The sequence below is a fragment of the Xiphophorus maculatus genome, chromosome 10 (genome assembly GCF_002775205.1).
Source record: "Xiphophorus maculatus strain JP 163 A chromosome 10, X_maculatus-5.0-male, whole genome shotgun sequence".
Taxonomy (NCBI): Eukaryota; Metazoa; Chordata; class Actinopteri; order Cyprinodontiformes; family Poeciliidae; genus Xiphophorus; species Xiphophorus maculatus.
The window spans coordinates 10169719-10191114 of NC_036452.1; the positions used below are offsets into that span (position 1 = coordinate 10169719).

The following is a 21396-nucleotide window of genomic DNA, read 5'->3' on the forward strand; positions in this document are numbered from 1 at the left end:
CATGAGTGTCAAAGGCAACATCCTTGGGTCAACTTTAGTGTCCAAGACACCATGTCTTAGTGTCTAAGACATGGTGTCATAGACACTAAGACACGGCGTCTTAATGTCTTAGACACTAAGACATGGTGTCATAGACACCAAGACACCATGTCTTAGTGTCCAAGACACCGTGTCTTAATGTGTAAGACACTAAGACACGGCGTCTTAATGTCTTAGACACTAAGACACGGCGTCTTAATGTCTTAGACACTAAGACACGGCGTCTTAATGTCTTAGACACTAAGACACGGCGTCTTAATGTCTTAGACACCAAGACACGGCGTCTTAATGTCTTAAGACACTAAGACACGGCGTCTTAATGTCTTAGACACTAAGACACGGCGTCTTAATGTCTTAGACACTAAGACACGGCGTCTTAGTGTCTAAGGCACCATGACTTAGACACTAAGACGTGGTGCCTTAGACACTAAGACGTGGTGCCTTAGTGTCTAAGACACCACGTCTTAATGTCTTAGACACTAGGACATGGTGTCTTAGTGTCTAAGACATGGTAACCAATAAAATGGATTCTACGATGAGGGAAACTAATTTCTTACACCATCTTACAATTACAGATTATGCAAAATCTGATTTATATTTGCAATTTACTCAGAAAAAATCTAAATTTTTGAATCTTGATAACTGGAAAATGAATAAAAGTGTATAAATATAAAATATTTTTTCCAGACTTGGATATTTTCTTTTGGGATTTTCCTACTTTTGTAATAAAACTGGGGATGCGCCGATTACAGATCTTTAAAAAGTCTGACCTTTTGATTCCGATTTTTGCTGATTTGCCTGAAATGTTGCTAAATATAGCAAGAAAGTCACTCACTTGGCAACAGAGGGGTTAATAACGATGAACATGCAGATATAACCTGGTGCTTTCGTCAGTCAAAATATTTCACAGCAAAACAAAAGCAGACAACGATCAATAAGATCAACTTCAGATGCAAGTATCGGCTGATCATCAATCTCCCAAAATTTAGAAAATCGGGGTTGATTTATCGGCGCACCCCTAGATAAAAATCAGAGTATCAACATGAAAACCTCTGTTTGTACATGTTAAGCCTACATTAGCTGATTCCTGTAAAAGTGTCATAAAGAAGTTTAAACTTCGCCACTTTAAGAACGTTTTATTTGTCGTTTCAAAAAAAAAAAAATTGAATACAATAAAAATAAAAAGCAGTTTCCTCCAAAAAAAACTTGTTTCAATGCAGCAATAGGACGGTTAAACTGATGAGAACTAACATGGTGATCACAATGCGCTCGCCAAACCTCCGCTCCTCCCTAGAGGCCGGCGGCGGCGTCTAGAGAATCTGCGTCAAGCTAAAGCAACAAGGGAAGCAGAAATATGAAGAGGACAGTAAAAACACTTTTGAAAAAACAAATCCTTAAAATTTAGAATCGCTAATCTTTTCACCAGAAAGATTAAAGGCTAATCCAACTAATTCACATGGAGTTAAATCTAAATCCCTTTTAATCAACGTTAGACTGAAGAGGTCGGCTCCCTTTGAGGTGCGACCTCTTCCTGAAATAAGGCATCAAAAACGGCTGCAACACCAAGGTTACACATGCATTCAACTACTACGATAGGAGCGCCGTGAACATGGCCGCCACAATACAAACACCTACAGGGCTGCAGAGGGAGGGAAAGAGTCTTCTCTCTCTTTACAAACACCGAAGTCTGCTCCAACTCTGAGAACAGGGCGGCGCCTCTGCGGCTGCACAGATATCGCAGTGGAAATGTGAGGTTGTGTCTGTGGGTAGCTGCGGTAAACGGTGATATGTTCAGAAGGCTGTCTGAGGAGGCAGAGGGGAGCTGGAGAGAAGGATGACTAGCAGGGAGAGCGGAGGAACAGTGCAGGTTGGTGCTTATGTGAAGGTCAGCCCAGCTTCGTTGTAGACCTTGAAGACCTTCTCAATGGCGTTGACGTAGGCGGCCGTCCGCAGGTCCAGACCCAGGTTGTACTTGCTTGCTGTGCGCATGATTTGCTGCAAAGTCAGAAGTTAAAGCTTATTTATTTTTAAAATAAGAACAATAGAATTCCCTACAGTATTATAATGTTTCTATTGATTAACTGATGCAAAACCAACTAATAAGCAGCTTTAGAAAAAGAAATTATTTGAAAATGTTGCTCTCTTGTACTGGGAAACAGCAGATAGGACTCGCTAGAAAAATGGGTAGATTCCTACACATTTTTACTTCATAAATCAGGGATGTCCAAAGTGAGGCTTGAGGGCCACTTGTGGCCCTCGGAGTGATTTTGTGTGGCCCCCCTCACTGCAATTCATATCAGCTTTTACTAATTTCAAATGTGGCAAAATATAGCAAGCGGTTTGAAAGAAAATTACCCAAACGTTTATTTATAAAACAGAATAAATTTGTTCAATCAAATTCTATATTGTTGAGGCTATAAAACATGTAAGCTGGGGAAAACACACACACACACACACACGCCCACACACACACACACAGACAATGTAAGGAGGCAAGAAAGCACTCTACAAATACAGGAAGAAGGAATCCATCTTTACTCCTTCAACTTTAAGTCACACTGGATTTACTGAACATTGTAAACTGAAACCTGTATGGTCCAATAAACAAATTAATCAGCAGTATACTATTCAATGCTGCCTTAAATGATGTTTTTAAAAGTCTTCTTGCAATTCTTTAAGGGTTTATGAAGCTGCAGCAAAGCGTTTCATTTAAAAACGGTTTTGTTTTTTAAATTGACTTCATAACTTCAGCCTTTGTAACTGTGGTGCCAAACTCACCCGGGCGGACCGCTCCATGGTGTAGGCCAGACCAGAGTGAACAATGTCCTTCTCTGAGGCGCCCTGCAAATTAAGATTATTAGACACTAAATTATGTAACTTTGGAAACAAAACAAATGCAACAGTTTTTTAAACCTAAAACATCATAATGAATGATTAACATTAGACTTCGTTAGCTTGTGACGATGTGGCCATTTTCTGGAGACAGTATTTTATGGTACAGATCTTTTAAAATGTCTACGTTGCTTTAGCTTAGGTTAGCTTAGGAGAGCAGACGTTACTCACAGCAATTCTGGCCTGGAAGTCGGCGGTGGGAACGATGGGGATGGGTCCTCCCTGCTTCCCAAACTTCCTCTCCAAGCTCTCCTGCACAGACACTGGAGGGAGGCAACAGGGAAAGAAGAAAGATGTGGATTAGTTTTAGAGCATTTTAAAATGCTTTCATAACAAGGAGACAGTTACAAAGGCTGAAAGGTAGAAATGACCACAGTTGCAGCATTTATCCCTGAAAAAAACAGAAGAGTTCTTCACAAGCTTCACGGTAGAAACATTTGTCCCACATTGCTCACCGTGAAACCAAAAATCAATACAGATGTTGGTAATCTTATCTCTGGGATGACAGATGTGAATCAAAATGCGGCACCGTGACAAAGTGGAACATCGGGTCACCCAACCCAGGGCTGCATTCTTTATTATAACAAAGTCGTTGTTTTCTGTATGAAAATATACCAGCAACACGTCTGCATTTTATATCTGGAAGTTCAAGACAAACTGGTTCTACAAAGTACATTTTATTCTTCTCTATTATACATAGTGAAACATAACTTAAACCCGATATGATTGGCTGCTATGCAAAACAGAGAAGGTATAAATAAGCAGGAAAAGCCTGAAAGAGACAAACACTGTGGAGCTACCTCAAGCACTGGGTAAGTGGATTTCCATTTACTTTTACATCTTTGATTACATTATTATACATGTTCTTGCTGTACAACACAGGTACAGACCAAACCAAGACAATCATAATTTAAAGAAATAAGAACTTTCAGTACATTGAAACATTAAAAAGTAATCATAATACAACTAAACAAAATAAGTAACCAGTTTTGCTTTGAAAAAACCTTAAAATTTAGAAAAAACAAAAATAAGGATATGAAACTTTTTCACCATACCAGGGAAGCAACAGCAAAATATGTAACCACTGTTGTTCTCTTCAGACCACAAACAGTAATCCTTTACCACAACAACAGTAAAGGTTCAAATTTAAATTGCTCATATGCAGTAACTAGCTTTTTGAGTTATATTCTGAAGTTTCTCTCTGTGTTTTCAGGAAACTACTGATACAGCTATTAGTCTGTTTTTCTTCACCACAAATTACTTTGAAACATAAACAGTAAAAGATGGCCGAACAGGTAAGTAAAGCTAACTTTATCTGAAGCCCTGATCAAGTAAAAAAAAAAAAGCAGACGCAGATAAAATCTCTGACAGTTTGAAATGACTTAGTCCAAATGCATCATACACTATTTTACATAGAAAATTAAACTGACTATTTTTAGCATGCCAAAGTACCACTTCACTTATAATACAAGTCTCCTGTCTTTTTTTTATGTAGATGCCTAAAAGATTCAAGCTTACTGGAAAATCAGCACAGTCCAAAAAAAAGGAACGGAAAAACCAAATGAAAAATGACCCAGAGATGCTGTTTGTCACTCTCAGTGAAGGAGAAGAAGACAAATACATGTTTTACACCGAGTCTGTAGACGAATGGCGCAACACTCTACAAGAAGCCTTCTCCGATCCAACTGATGTTTGCTATACATGGAAAACAGAAGCAGGCACCATTATGTTATATCCTACAACTGGATTATGTGTGATACAAGGCAAAAAAACAAAAAGGGACAAATTTTTGAGCTGGTTTAAAAAAATGGTTGGTCAGAATAAGGGTGAAACTGACAGACCATGACAACGGCAGTGCTAAGTACCGTATACAGTTTCTAGTCATTCTTCTTCTTCTAATGACTTTTGATGTAATATTCTACTGATAAATCAACCCTTTAATATTTTTGTCTCAACTTTTCCCTGCCCCCCAACCATATGCTGGAGGTTATGTTAGGATTGCGGGGTGTTTTGTACTCACTGAGAAGGTGGTAGTTTGAGTCTCTCTCGTACTTGAAGGTCAGTCTCCCATAGCTGACATGATTGAGATTCTTCAGCCACTCGAAATACGACACAGTCACACCACCAGCATTCAGGTACATGTCCTGCAAGGAAGAACATCATCATCATGTAGTCCTGATCGTTGTTGTGAACAAAATGTCTTCTGCAACCAAAAATGTGCTTCAAAATTTGATTTGATTTCTGTTCAATAAAACTTTTCCTGTGAAATTATTGTCTGTAAATTATTTAAAACTACAAACAGGAGCTTTAAATAAAAACACTTTGCATTAAAGGTTAATAAATACTATTGAAAATGCAGTGAAAAAGTCACTTCTTCATGAGTAAGTAACTCCCTCGTGTGTTTGTCTCTGTTTAGATGCATATATAAATAAGGTTAGCATTAAAAGTAAAATAAACACTTGAAAAAGTCATCTGCTGTTATAAAACAAACTAAATGCATTTTAAATAAGTAAAACGTAATGAAAGTGAAAACAAAAACATTTCTTGGGCTCAATATCCTACATATTCTAAGAGAAATAAGAAATAAAAATCCAGAGTACAAAAAAATTGTGTCCAAATAGCTTTGCTTTCACAGCAACTCTCAACATTAACAGGGTTAATATACGACTGAAAATCTGACAGCATATATTTACATATAACAATCCACACAAAGACAGATAATTTTCTGTTTTTCCATCTAAATAAAACACCTTCTGGGAATTTTTAGTTCAACTAAATCACAATCATTCTGAGTCGAGGTAAAATCATTTCTGATGCAGGCAGCGGTTTGTGATTTGTTTAAATATTTGAACAGGGAAACATGAAACGTGAATTACCTCAGACTAAAAAGGTGCTAGCTGCGCAGAAAGAAAGCCATTCATCTTAACTGAAAAAAACTAAAAATTGTAACCAAAGTCTTTTCTTCAATGAGTGCAGAAAGAGACAATGTGACAGACACTTGTCCTTAAAATGTGTACCAATTAAATTATGAAGGCAGATTTAATTTTGTTTAATGTAAGTAAAATATCAGTGGATTCCAAGTCTGCTCACAGGAATAACCATGACGTTGTTCTCCAGGAAGATCTTGTCTGCATCTGGGGTGGTGGGTCCATTGGCTCCCTCAGCAATGATCTGACAGAAACAAAAGTTCATCTTTAATGTAAATTCAAAAGAAAACATCAACTATCAGCCACCTTCTGTTAGTGGAAACGAGTGTTTTACCTTCGCCTTGATCCGGCGGGCGTTGTTGCGTGTGAGCTGCTTTTCTCCAGCAGCAGGAATCAGGATGTGGCAGTCCGCCTCCAGGATGTTCCCATCGTAGGGCTTGGCTCCAGGGAAGCCCACAATGGTGCCATGTTGCTGCAAAGAGGGGAGAACAGATATATTTTAATGTTTATTCACAATAAAAGGTCAATCTAAAGTAAAGGAAGGTAAGGCGTTGCTGCTGGTACCAGTTTGTAATCCTCCAGCTGCTTTGGGTCGATGCCGTCTGGGTTGTAGATGGATCCATCAATCTCACCAACGCCCACACACTTGGCACCGAACCGGTGCAGGTACCTCATGGAGTGGAGACCCACATTACCAAAACCCTGTAGAGAAAAGTTATTAATAAATGATGGATATAGAATTATGACATTAAAAAAATTCAATTCTCTTCAACAGAAAACAAATTGAAGCTTGAATCAGCCTAACTAAATTCAAATACTAAATACTTTGGTTCCCTCTTGTGGCCAAAGTTGGTTCCAAATTGTTCTACTGCTTAATACAGTTAATACTCAGTTCTTTATAAGTGCTGAGACTTATAAATGCGTTTTTAAATTTACCTTCCAGCTACAATATAAATTATTTGACAATACCAGCTTAATAAAAAAAGGTGCATCAGTGAAAAGTTGTTTCTTTTAATAATTTATTTTCAAATGTAGAAATCATCCGGCTCAACTCCATTCAAAGAGCCACAGATAACAGATAATAAATGACTCGTAACGTCCAGAATCTATTTCAGTCATTATGAATTTTCATTATGAGTTTTCAATCAAGTGTTTTCATAAAATTAAATCTTTTGTGCCCTTTTTCTTTTGTTGGTAACAGAATGAGGCATTTGTTGTCCATCCAGCCTCTCTGCTGTACAGCCAGATGTTACGTTTTCTCAGCTTTGGATCAGTTATGTAACCACTGAGGAAGGTTTAGAGGACTTCATGCTTCCTTTACAGAAATGCTGATCTCATTTTCCTGCAGCACTTGGCACATTTCCACACTGCCAAAGGTACCAATATGGCGAATCGTCAAGAGGAAGAGGAGAGACGCCACACCCAGTAACGCCGATGAATGCCCTAGCAAAGCAACCTGCGCCTCCGTAAAGCCTCAGTGATGCCAGAATGCACCGACTCACAGCAACGCTGCAATAACACTAAGGCTGCAACCAACGATTATTTTAGTAATCAATTATTCTGACCATTAATTGATTAATCGAATAAAGAAATTAGCACATTCTGCAGATTTTTTCATTTAACCAACTAAATCTTTTCATGCTATATTGGAAATATATTGAAAGAAGCAAATAAACAGTTCAATTCCTTTTTTAAATAAGAAAATAAATGTTTTATTTGCTAAAATCCAAAACACAGTACAAGAGATCTGCTCGATTAATTCTCATGTTAAATCTCTAGGAAAACTAATCTAAGAGTGAAGTAATCCTCAGACACAAACAAGAGGATTAGGTTTAAAAAAAATCCACATCAGGATTCAGCTGTTGTCTCCACGACTTCACTCTCAGGAGCCTCCTCTCCGTTATTCGTCACTGAAACAGCCTCTCTGCAAACGTCATCCTTTTTCACTGATGTTGTAAAAGTAAAAGTGTAAAAACTGTAGAATCTTTCAACCAGATAACCGATATTTGAGTGAACCCAGAAGTCTATGTGGATAAAGTAAAGCTGCAGCCACCCAGCGGACATTTTACTGAGTGAAATGCATCAGGGCGGCGTATCGTGTTGCATTGTTGTCTAGAGAGCCGATAATTATAGAAGGCATTCTGGGAAAACAGCAGAGGCCACTGCTGAGGGGTTTTCTACCCATGTGTTGATGTTTAGCGGGTCTGTGTGCCAGAAACCCTCATTAGATGAATAAAAGTGAGATTCACGGAGAAAGCTTTCACTGTTTGCATCTGCAGAAACTTCTCCTTACACACTCGATACAACGGCGTGCGTTTCAGACAGAGGGATGAGTTTACTGAACACACTTTAAACTTGATGACTTTTCAACCAAAGAACAGATTTCTAACTCAAATTGAGCTGTAGAAAGCTGTAGAGGGAAGCTCTTCCTTCTGTTTACTCATTCCTCTCTTACTGAGTCATCGTTTTCCATGAACAGAGAAAGGAAACTTCTGACTGTGGTTTTCAGCGATCCACTGCCCTGCCGAGGCATTCGTTTAACCAGAAAGTTCAATGTGCTTTAGGGAAATTTTAAATATCAATACATTTCATGTTATTACAAAACTGTGCAGTTTGAATATCAAGCACTTTCAAAACCTTGAAAACACCAAATTGAAATTCAAGCATGTTCATAGATTTCAACGAACCCTGTGGCAGGCCTATGAATTTTATTTCAACAACCTATATGACAAAATTTTATTCCTTCATTCTGTACAGTTACCTACAAATATGCTTTTGTGTTAGGTCATAATGTTTATAGTTATCTCACCAGTACCACAAAACATCAGAATAAAACTATAAGTCCATGTCGCCCACACTAACTTACAAAAATAAAAACCCTAAACGGTGAGCCTCAGCGTACCTGGATGACGAAGGTTTTGTCCTGGAAGCCCGGCGTGAGGCCCACCATGCTCATGTAGGACGCCTCGTTGATGAAGTTCTCGATCCCGTGGAAAACTCCACGGCCGGTGGCAGAGATGCGGCCGTGGATTCCTCCCTGACTGATGGGTTTTCCTGTCACACACGCATGAGCGTTGATGTCCTAAGAACACATGCAAGGAGGATCCGATTACATTTCCTTTTTATGTACAAACACAGCACAGATATGGACCAAATGTTACAGAAGTTGGAATGAATGGTGGAAACTGCAGTTTTTAGGATTTTTTCTGCTGTTTGGGGATCGGCTCTGACTTGGGTGCCGCATGCTTTGCATACTGAGACTGCTGTTCAAGTTAATGCACTGCCATCTGTGTAGAAAGCATAAAGCTCAACAAACGTCAGTACAAGCTACCCACAATCCTCTGCTCTCAGCTACCCTGCCCAGGAATCTGTCACCTTTACAAACTCAGTCAGGGGAAACTGGACCAAAGGGGACAGGAGTGCATTGGCTTAAAGGAGAGGAAAGTCAAACAGTTTGTCATAATTCAAAGTTTAAAATATTTTGCTTGCTTATTACTATTTACAATTATTTTTGACATATTAATAAAAAGAGTGAGTGATTTCTATAAACTCTCCATGCTATAAAAGGTGTAAGTTTTGCAAATTGAAATGTTAGAGAGGGAAAAGTGTAGTAACCTCCTTTCAGCCAGCTCTGGATTCGGTTTCAGAAGCTGCTATAAGGAGCAAATAAAAAGAGGAGGAATGTGTCTTTGGTGAGCTGGGAAGGGAGGGGCAGGAAATTAGCGCTCGTGGTTTACATGTGACTCATTTCTTGTTTTTAATTTAGCCTATTTTTAAAAGGTTTCCACCACACTCGCCATCCAAATCGGTTATGCATGTTTGAGAACTCACGGTGTGTGCGATGGTGTTGGCGTAAGTGTCGGCGATCCAGGACATTTCCCTCTCTCCGGTGCTCATGTCTGGCGCTGGGACATCGATGCCAGGTCCTGGCGAACGGAGAGGAAGGAAGGAAGGAAGGGAGGGAGAAGTGGAGTTTCAGTAAGTGGTGCAGGAAAACTCTGACTCACAGAGTGACGGCGGAGTGGAGAAAAGACGGCCAGTATGCTTTAAACTGCACAGTGAAAATGATCACTTTTCAAACTGGATGCAAATAACCAAGAACAAAACGCTCTAATGTGTTTGAACTGAACACTGCAAATATTTGCCTGTATTCAGTGAAGCTGCATAGAAGCAATCACCAGAGTGAACCGGCGCACCGGATTTGTTTGTATATGTTGAAGCTAAGGACATTTAAGAAGAAGAAAAACGTATGCATGCTTTTCTTCTTACCAATTCTTCTCTTTTGATTCGTTTTTGTTTGTTTGAATCTCCGTCTCACAGGTTTGTGATTTTCTCCACTTTGATCAAGTAAATTTATTTACTTGGTCCACCTCATTAAATGTGATCATCAATGAAAACTCAATTCATTTTAGTAATTTTATTTAAAAAGTTAAATATTATTCAGTTTCTCCAGGGTGTTGCAATGTCTTTTTATGATTGTTGTGGCCTAAAATTACTGATTTTAAGCACCTTTTTCAAAAAGTTGCAGTCCAAGTTGTGACTTTTTTTAGCTTTATTTTTGGTCTTACGGAAAAGTTAAAATTGCTCCACATAACTTTTCCTTTCCTTCTCTTTTTCTTAGCAAGTTATTATCCCTCTTTACCTGAAAAGCCCCTGCATCATCCTCCTGCTGCTGACCTCTGGCCTAATGTCTCTTCCCTGACTCTTTGCTCTTTCTATCGTGACAAAGATTTACTTTAAATATGTAAAAAGCAACAATGAGCACAATGTCTGCACTGAAATGAATGAGGATCGGGTTTATTTCTGCAATTAATTAACTACCAAGGAATGTAAAATAGGTAATGATCTTGTTAAGTAGCTTAATATGATACACTTGATTGGTTAACTGTGCAGCATGTAACCAGGCAAATGTTACCGTTGAGCAACACATGCTTTCATCTTACAGGTTCGGCTTTCAAGAAACGTAGGAAGTTAAATCAGAAGTGGATTGGTCAAAATTCAGTGATTGGTCAGAGGGGAAGGAAACATTGCGGTGAATAGTCAGATTTGCTGTAGAGTTGCGATGACTGGTGAAACTTGCAAATCCACGTAAGCCTGTTGCAATAAGAAATTAATAAATGAATCATGAATGAATCACAACTTCCTGGAGGGACTGATTATTGGAAAGTTAAATGGATGAAAGAAGATGCAAAACATCTGAACTGAACTGCAGCTCAGAGCACAAAGATCCTCCTTTCAGGTGGAGATGATGGTTTTATTTCTCAGCAGGATTTAACATCCTTTTGACAGCACACTTTTATGACCGGGTTAATGTGCTTGATGGACCAGCAAATGGACCTGATATAAATCCCAACAGAGAATCTATGGAGTCAAAAGAAAGACGAGACACCAGACTCAATGACGCAGCAGAGACAGAGACGCGTCTCCTCAAAGCCACGACACACTGATTCAGTAACTCATGCAAAAAGAGGTGCATTTACAGGCAGCCTTTTCAGCAGGCTCATGCTTCTTTACCCAAAATCTGTAAGAATGAGCTTCTGTAAATATTCTGAAAATCTAATTGAGGTTTTCATTAAATTAAACAAAAATTTTGAAACTTAGACTTTATCCTGAATAAGCAGAGAGAGAGAAGAAATGGAAATATCATTCACATCCTTCACACTAAGATTTGAACCCAGTAAGCCTTATCCCAAAGCAAAAGATTTCAGAAACTTACCAATAAAACCCTTTTTGGCCAGTTCAATGGTGAACCTCCTGGTTATCTTCTCCAGCTCATTATCCTGCACAAAATGTTGCATTTACATCGTTTCAAGCAAACAAACTGCAGTACTATCAGTGCTTTAGGTCACCAAGACACTGCTTTAAGACAAATATTTGAGTCTTCACCTGATGAAGATTTTCACTTTTGTCTTGGATTGACTTTGTGTTACACTTTGAGTTTCATGTTTGTAATGTAACATCATAACTCTTTGGCAAGTTTGCACCACATATTTGAAAATGTTATGCCCTTCACTCCTTTTTCCATTTTTTCTTTGACAAATTTCTCAACTACATTGAAATTACTTCATCCTTTATGAGTCACAACCTTAACAGAGTTGCATACAAAAAGTTGTAAAACTTGCCTTTTAAACACTTATTTCTCTACACATAAGAAAATGAAGTCTTAGCTGCCCTACAGAATAGTTCCTGGTGTTGATCTTTACTCCAGCTTTGGCACCTCCAAATGGCACATCTGGAAAACCAAAGAAAGTGTGTAAAGAGCAAGAAACAGAGCAGAGCAACTATGTACAGAGCAGCATAATTAATACAACCAATTATATAAAAATGCAGTCATGAAACATATGCAATGTATGGAGCTTTAGGTGATGGTCGGCAGAGGTTAAACTTGAACTCTTACCAACGACAGCGCACTTGTAGGTCATCAGAGAGGCCAAGGCTTTCACCTCGTCCACAGACACGTCGGTGCTGTAACGGATACCTGGAGGAAACACAGTAACAAGGAGAAAGTTACAGAAAGAGCCACCATAAAAAGAAAACCTGATAACACAAACCACCGGTAGAAAAGACCAATATCAGTTCTTGTGCTTAATGAGAAGAAACTGTTTCAAAGCTCTAAAACAAGAAAATGTTTTTTTTTTCTGAAACTTTCATTAAAAAAGGGGTCAAACAGATTTGATAGGAAGCTATGAAGGCAGAATACAGGACCCTATGCTGCTAATGATTACACAATACCAGATAGGGGTCAGAAATCAGTCGGCACTTGGGTGTACTTTGCTGCACGGGTGGAGATTGAGGGAACCAATCACTGCCCTCCTATCCGAGCCCATCCCTCAAGCTACAGTCGTCGCTTCCTGTTGCCTGGCGTTTACTACTGTTACTATGGCAACAAGTGCCCTGTAATGAGATCATAAGAACCAGGGTGGATGTTTCGAACTACTCCATCTTAATGGCACATTGCCTGTGTGAGTGTAATTTAACAGCAGCTACAGAAATAGCACAACCAGAGCGAAATCCAAGGACGTCCTGCATGAACATGAGACAGCGCGTCGTTTTGTCAAGCTTAAAAGAGTTGATTATGTGTGGTCAGAACCAGAAAAGGCTTCAAGTAATTACATATTTATGTGTTGCTCTCTCTTTCCTTGTGTGTCATTACTGGAAAACAGTTTAAAATCATAAGCATAAGAATGAAAAGGATCAAAAACAAAGCGCCACCTCTCAAAGCGCAGCAGCTGCAGCTCTCCTTTCTTCTTTTCCATTCATCCAAAGATCAGCAGATCAGACTCAAGCCAGAGGACAATTTAGAGCTTGCTGATCAAATTAAATAGAAGTAGAAGAAGAAAAAAAACACACAAAAAAACATGGCTCCCACACATCCAACCATCCGTTTATCCACCCAACATGCAGCCCACCATAGCAACAGAAACTAAAACAGATCTGAAAACACATTTTTCTAAAATAAAGAACTGAATCTGGCTGTTAAAATATCTCGTATCATAATTTAATGCTTCAGTACTTTCATTAAATTAATTTTTATAGTTAAGACTCTCACAGCTCAGCATATTTATGTGTTGACTCCAACATTTTATCTACAGATTATTGTGCAAAGAAGGATTCTTCATAAAAATTAAAAAAAAAAGAAAACTATAGACAAGCATGACACTCTTCATGAGTGTCATACAACAACAGACTGTCTTCAGTCAGAGGCTTCTTCAGGTATGATGCAACACAGATTGCAACAGGAGATCCTTCATAAATGAAAGCAATTGAAATATTGCAACCTCATCAAAGAGGTCAAAATCTAACCAAGTCAGATTATCTTCCAGTATTTGGTTCTCCAGACGGAGATTCGACGCAGAAACCAAAACTCACAAACAGAGAGCAAGAAGAGAAAATAAGAACTTCAAACACACATAAAACAAATTCACTTCTCTATGAGTTACAACATTTAGTTTTCCTCTGGGATTAATGCAGTACTTTTAATTAAACAATTTCTGTATGTAGTGTTACTTCATGTGTTTGTTTTTTTATCACTACTGCTTCACTTTCATCATATTCTTGCAGCATCACTTTTACCAAATGTAGTTATTAAATTATTATTACATTATCAATTTTATATTTCTCCCACCAATGATTATGAAAAAATAATCTAATCTTGGATACATTAAAGTTTAGGTTTCAGACGATTTTTTTTTTTTTTGCATTTGTGGTGTCATTTCCCATTGATTCTGTTCTTTGGGTTTTTTTTTTTATTAAATCCTTGTTGAAAGGTTGAAGGTCTTTCTTTTTGTATTGTCTATAACTTTAGGTGTTCCTCATAGTTGTGGCACAATAAGCATGAAAGGATATTTTATTTATCAAGGTATAATGTACCCAGATAAAGCTAAAACGCTGATTTTAAAAGGGCAACACTTCTTCAAAACCAACTTTGATTAAATTGGAAGACGAGAGGAACTTATCAGGATTTTCTGGCTTTTTTTGAATTTGTCTTCTTCTAAATAGTGAAGAAAACAGGAGAAAAAATATTTTACAAGAACATATATCCCCAAGTTTTTTGGAATAAACTAGCTTTGTAGCATTTATTGGTCAGAAATCTAATTCAGCTTTTGCAGGACCAACCTGCTGATCCAATCCTGATCTTTGATGCACATCTAGATTTACTTTCTATGTTTTTTTTCAGCAAACTAGAATAAACCCACTCCTCATGAGCAAACAATATAAAATATTGCACAGACTTGATTGATGATTATTTTCCAGCCCATGTAAAACTAAACATGCACCACCCATATCCCTACAGGTCTGGTAAAAAGCAGCTTTGTCCAGTTTGACATCCGTCAGTCACCTTGGATCTTAAAGGGGCGGCTGACTGCATGCATACACCTGCACTGAAGTGCAAAAACAACCTCTGCACTTTGTAGTTTGCTCTGAACGTAGCCAAGGGTCTGCACAATGCATCAATCATTAAACCATATGAAAGATAACAACTGCTGCTTATGTTCTTATTATCAAAAGATCTGGCCTGAAAGTCATGCTATTGCATCCCAATTTGATAGTTGAGCAAACCAGAAACAATAACCTGTCGGCTACTTCAGGGGAGTAAAGAAAAATTATTTGTTTAGACCAGGGGTGTCAAACTCCAGTCCTCAAGGACTGGTGTCCTGCAACTTTTAGATTTGCCTCTGCTGCACCACACCTGAATAGAATAATTAGGTCATTAGCAAGGCTCTGGAGAACTGATCTACACAAGGAGGAGGTAATTAAGCCATTTCATTCCAGTGTTTTGTACCTGTGGCATATCTAAAAACTGCAGGACAGCGGCCCTCGAGGACTGGAGTTTGACACCTGTGGTTTAGATGATGCAGTCCTACATAAAGTACAGGATTTATTTCCAGTAGTAGTGGTTTAGTAATGGCAGGAACCAATGTTCTTTAAAAAGAAAAAAAGTAATTATCTGACACCAAACTTCTCAAGTTTTAGGTCATTTTGTAAATCTTAGAGATTTAAAACAAATACTAATTTACTACAAAGCTAGCTTTAGCGTTTTGTATTAGCAATTAAGTATTACTACAGAAAGTAGGCTTTGATGGTTCAAAAGAAATACAAAGGAAATTTTCTACACTGTCCAGATTTTCTGTTGTTCACTAAGCCTGAATGAACCCCAGAAATGTCAACTTGTTGTAGAAAAAACAGTTTAGGATTTATTCTTACAGCTCCATAGTTCCTTCAACTTTATTTTTGAACACTTTTTGGTTATTAAAAATGGTAAACCAAGTTTTTAAATCAAACTTCCTCAATAAATATAGTTATTATCTTTCCTGTAAATACTCATTCTATGAGAAACAGCCTGAATAGATCACAGAAATGTGTCAACATGAGATCATCACATTTTTATATTTTCTCAAGCTTCATTTTTATACATCTCACTGATGCTGAACATGTCTAGCTTCGGGTCCCCCAATGCTAAATAGTGTCAGTGTGGCCAGGTGACACTCAGTATGGTATTTCCACTGATCAAGATTACACATCTGAGTTCCTGGCCAATCAGTCAGTAGCCAAATTCTCTACATATCTCTAACAAATCGGAGAGAAAGGAAAGTTAAAACTTCTGGGGATTGGTTCGACCTGCCTCTGCAACCATTAACTGTTAACTTTCTGGCACAAGGGATACAGAAAACCACATATTTTGCTTTAAAACTGGGGTCTTTTAATGTAAACCAGGATCACGACCAGCTCACTGTAGGTTTTCTAAATACAGACAGATTTATTCTAACACCACTGATTTTTATAGACTACTGAACTTTGTGACACAGACAGACAATCAAAGTGGCAGCTATTCAAAAGGATCGCCCATTACTACTCAGTCATTTAGTAGAGAAAAACATTAGATTTCTGCCTTGTGGCATTAATGGTTAAATGGCAATTTAAAACAGTTTTGATACTAATGCTTTTTAGAGTAAATCTAGAAAATTACAACGCTCTAGGTTCTCTCCCCAGCAATGAAACTTTTACTCTGAAAGGCCGACAAACACAAAGGTGTGTCTCTTTTCCCTGCCTCCCCTCCAGCAACTCTGCTGACAAATAGGAGCGCCTATATAAACACCCACCCTCCTCCCCATACGTCACGTCTCTTTTTTTTCAATTAGCCCAGCTCAAATTACTGCTGCTTTGAAACTCAAAATTCAAACCACGAAGCATCCATGAGGCAAAACGTACACAAACAGAGCCACTTTGATCACTAGCAGTACTTCACAGTGAGTCATGTGTTAACATGTTAACACATGACTCATCAGTCACAATGATGTGCCTGATGAGTGAAATCATGGGCCAGCATGAAAATATGCTACACTGTAAACTGGTGTTAGCAACAAAACATACTGGTACAATAATCCAGGATGCTTGAAGCAAGAATATAGAAACACCTACATTTAGTTTACACAGCTTTCCAGTGCTTTCAGTGTATTATATTAAAGCATAGTGATACAACAAGTTGATATCAGGCTATCTGTTCCTGCTTCAAGCCTGCAGCTAAACACAAGGGCTGCTTGCACTTTGCCAACTGTATTTTCAAACAGCGTTAGCTTAAAAAGGGTGGTGCTTTAGTTTCCACAGCATTACTCACTGTGTTTTTGCAACTGGAACATTTTCCAGAAAGCCAATTTTGTCTTTCTTGTCAGAAATGCAAATATGTGAGCTCTCTTTAAGCCGGCAGAGCAGCATTACTTTGTGCTCCATGCAGCAGGACACAACTCCAGAGACGCTGGCATTTTGTTAAAAGGATTTGAAGCCATTATGATGGAAAACTTTTAGCAATTTTGAAAGCAAGTTTTTAAAATCTCATTATACTTTGATACATGTAACTCATTACTGCTCACAACCTTAACATGCATCTGACTGAAAGGATTCAGGAGGAGATTTTGTCCCCTTAAAGTGCTTACTTAAAATCAGCTTCAAATAAAGTTGCAATGTAAAAGAGGGCTTTGGCAGTGCAATTCTGCTGCATGGTGAAGTTAGTATTTGGAAGACATTTTACCAGGAGGACAGCCTATTTGCATTCATGAAAAAAAGAGGCTTAATATGTGTTATTTGGAAGACATTATGAATAAATATGCTACCACCTGTGTTTCTGCAGCTCACGTTTTTGTTCCAGTTGCTGGATTTATGACAACAATTCATTCATGACCAGCTTCTTATTTGCTGAAGTGGGTGGAAGTTTTAAAAATCCCCATTGTTTGAATTACAACATGCCAAGATTTCACTGTGTCATTTGTTTTATTTACTTTGTGTTGCAGACATAGCCTAAAACTCAAATTTTGATCTGAGGAATGTCATTAATTGACATTAGGAATGTCTGATTTATCCCAGAGTAGAAATTAATGTATGACCTGATCTGACATGAGAGCAAATGCTTTTTCAACCTGAAAAACTGGAATCTGTCATGCTAAAAATGTAGTAAAAGTCTAAATGAAAGCAACAATTAATCCCCCCCAAAAATATATATTTTTTTATGTATTGATGCCAACGGTTGAGATTCTCACTGTTCAATTCTAGCAAAGTCAACTTTTTGGCTCAAAAAAGGTAATTATTAATAACATCATTAATATTTATTCCACCAACTGTACATAAGTAGTTTTACAGCAACATACTTTTTTTTGTAACTCCAAGTAATCTAATTTCAAAGACAGACTTTAATTGAGTCTGAACTTCCTGGATGCTCTACCCACATAAAGTTCCTTGATTTAGTCAAATATCCACCAGATACACATCTTACAGTGAGATTTCTTATACATGTTTATAAACATGGTTGTTCTATCATTCTGTTCACCCTGTTGAGCCATTTGAAGGTCAAGTGAATATACAGTAAATGGTAGATTGTCACTGGAAATACTTTGCACTGTTCCTCCAAGATATATTTTACCTATTGTAAGTCATGACTTCTCAACTGACTGTATGAAATCTCCTCTAAAAATAAAGTTTGAATCGTCATGTAGCAAAAAATTTATTCTATTTGAATTTCTTATTTTGTAATGATCTAATTTGTTTTTCCTTTTTTTATTTTAATCTAAAAAATTATAGAAGTTGCACATTATGTTATATTTTTGTTTGTCTGATGACAATTTTCACAAATTAAATAAGATGTTCAGATAAAATAGTTACTGTCGAAGTACTGCTACTCTTACTTCAATATAATTTTTGGCTAGTCTACCTACCTCTGGCTACAACTGTCATGGTAACATGTAAATGTAAACAACATTATGCTAGTTTTTAAGGTTTCTGCTGTGGGACACAGCTTTTAATTTTAATATTAAGCTAAGAGTATAAATTACCCAAGAATGTCAAATTTATAAATGTGGCAACAATGTTTAATCTACTCAGATGATCTTGGTATCACCTGAAATGTGTTTAATTCTCTTTCAAAAAGATTCCTACAACTTTTTATATACATGGTCAAACATGTTTATAATAAAAGTTAAAGTACAAACTCATTCACAGCTTGTTGCAGCTACATATAAACAGAAAGGTCACTGTAAACTATGTCACTAGAGAGAAAACACTGCTAATTCTTCTAAAAGCTACTGCTGTGTTCACTTAAAATAAATTAAATATGTGAATTTGTGAAGCACTATAAACACCTGCTGGATTGTGATGAAGTTTGTTGAAAAAGCTAACGTCACTGCTAACTAATGCTACATAGCCTGCTAAAGCTAGCCGTCAACAGCGCCAGAAGAGCGGGTTCTGACTCGGTTCTTACCTCCTTTGCATGGTGTCCTGTGCTGGCTGTGCTGGGCGCGGTACCCCTCCACCACCTCCCACTCTCCGTTATCCCTCTTGATCGGAAACGACACGCTCAGGACGTGATTGCACGGCTTGATGATGCGCAGAATGCCGCGAACACGATGTCTTTTCTGCTCGGAGCTCTCCCTGGTCTTCAGGTCCTCCACCAACTTGTCCTCAACGATAGTGGCACCGCGGTCAAAGAACCCTTCGACCATCTTGAAGAAGTTCGGGTCGTCGGGCTGCTCGGCCGCGTCGGCATAACGGCGGACCCGCATCAGCGAGGACGACACCGGGAGAGCGGAGTCAACGCATCCCGAGGCCAGGGCACTTCCCGCAGAGCGGCTCAACAGCTCTCCGAAATAGCGATACATGACTGAAACAAGCTAACTGTGTAAACAAACTGCTAAATACTTAAACTAAACGAGGACGATGGGGGTGACGGCAGGAAGAGGAGGGGTTGGATGAAAGACACAGCAGCTCCGCACCGCGTCCCTTCGTCTGGCCGAGTGGGAAATAGCATACTGTGAGAGTTTGCTTTAAAAGGCAGCGCGAGCCAGAGGAGAGAGCTGAGTGAAGCTGACACCCCACCCACCTCAAAAAATTCAGCAAATAGTCTGAGTGGTTAGTGCTCCGTTAGTGCAGGTTTGTGCCGTTAAAATTTTCGTTTGTGCAGCTTTCGTTTTCGAGATATTAAAAATTATATTTTAGGTCATCCAGAGTTCACCATCCCCCCATGTTGCTCCAAAACAAACCAAACTAGGCTACTTCGTTAGTGCTCCGTTTGTGCAGGTTTGTGCAGTTAAAATTTTCGTTTGTGCAGCTTTCGTTTTCGAGATATTAAAAGTTATAATTTTGGCCGATGACGTCACCATCCCCCCATGTTGCGCCAAAACGAACCAAACTAGGCTACTTCGTTAGTGCTTCGTTAGTGCAGGTTTGTGCAGTTAAAACGGACGTTTGTGCAGCTTTGGTTTCTGAAATATTAAAGATTATTTTTTAGGTCATCCGAGTTCACCATCCCCCCATGTTGCTCCGAAACACACCAAACTAGGCTACTTCGTTAGTGCTTCGTTTGTGCAGGTTTGTGCCGTTAAAATTTTCGTTTGTGCAGCTTTCGTTTCTGAAATATTAAAAGTTATAATTTTGGCCGATGACGTCACCATCCCCCCATGTTGCGCCAAAACAAAACAAACTGGGCTACTTCGTTAGTGCTCCGTTAGTGCAGGTTTGTGCAGTTAAAACGGACGTTTGTGCAGCTTTGGTTTCTGAAATATTAAAAGTTATAATTTTGGCCGATGACGTCACCATCCCCCCATGTTGCGCCAAAACAAACCAAACTGGGCTACTTCGTTAGTGCTCCGTTAGTGCAGGTTTGTGCCGTTAAAACGGACGTTTGTGCAGCTTTGGTTTCTGAAATATTAAAGATTATTTTTTAGGTCATCCGAGTTCACCATCCCCCCATGTTGCGCCAAAACAAAACAAACTGGGCTACTGCTCATCATGAGATATTACATAATTTTCTTTCATACGCCAACTGACTTCACCTAAATTGATGACTGTGGCCTGCTCTGGACATAACCACAAAGCAAGCAGTTATTAATTTCGTATGTTATTGTGTAAGTTAAATTCTGCAGATTTTCAGCTGTTGTACAATGTGTACCTTCTTTTGTTTTGAACTTCAATAAAGATTTCGAACAAGAAGAAATTTGTCTCATTTCAAGAAATGTTTTTAGATAGTAATGTTTTCTCACCAATATAACTTTCTCCACAATAAATGAATCCTGTCAAGACAGGACATGCGGCCGTGACCGTAACGTAATGTGTGTATTTGTACGACTGTTCAACTGTGCTTTGGTTTCGGAGGTGGTTTCAACAATTATATTCACATTGATGACTTACTTTCTGCTGATTATGCAGCAAAAGGGTAAAAAACGACAACAACAAAAAATCCATAGCTAACATGCTAGTTTCTTGAGCAAATAAAGTTTTTGCAGAGTTAAACCGGAAGTGCATGGCAGGGTCATTGGTTCAACAAAGTTCATCCAAGTAATGTACTTAATATTTAGTAAATATATTTTAAATGCAACGAGTTTCATTTCATCCAATTGCTGACATTAAATGTATATGCGTGATCTTCAAGGATTTTTAAAAGCACGTAAAATGTTTTGCCAACTTTGACAAAGTTCTCACACAACGTCAACTGTGATTGGCTCCACCCACACTGTAGCGAGTGTTGTTTTTGCGGAAGAGCAAGTGTAATTTCAGC

General features: G+C 38.4%; 1 protein-coding gene and 1 long non-coding RNA gene across 2 annotated transcripts; one reads left to right on the plus strand and one right to left on the minus strand.

Moving 5' to 3' along the window:
* Positions 1-1159: 1159 nt before the first annotated feature.
* On the minus strand, positions 1160-19654 carry LOC102235867 (glutamate dehydrogenase, mitochondrial). The gene is made up of 13 exons (XM_005794638.2): positions 19105-19654; positions 12256-12336; positions 12035-12090; positions 11575-11638; positions 9690-9784; positions 8761-8940; positions 6423-6560; positions 6193-6330; positions 6022-6102; positions 4952-5075; positions 3103-3194; positions 2818-2880; positions 1160-2034 (listed from the first exon to the last, which is right to left on the minus strand). Exons 1-13 carry the CDS (start codon positions 19499-19501, stop codon positions 1915-1917), a joined length of 1629 nt encoding a protein of 542 aa, XP_005794695.1. The 5' UTR covers positions 19502-19654; the 3' UTR covers positions 1160-1914.
* Positions 3205-4943, plus strand: LOC111609946. Its single transcript, XR_002753414.1, has 3 exons — positions 3205-3743; positions 4145-4226; positions 4427-4943. It is a non-coding gene; the product is annotated as an uncharacterized LOC111609946 (long non-coding RNA).
* Positions 19655-21396: the final 1742 nt, after the last annotated feature.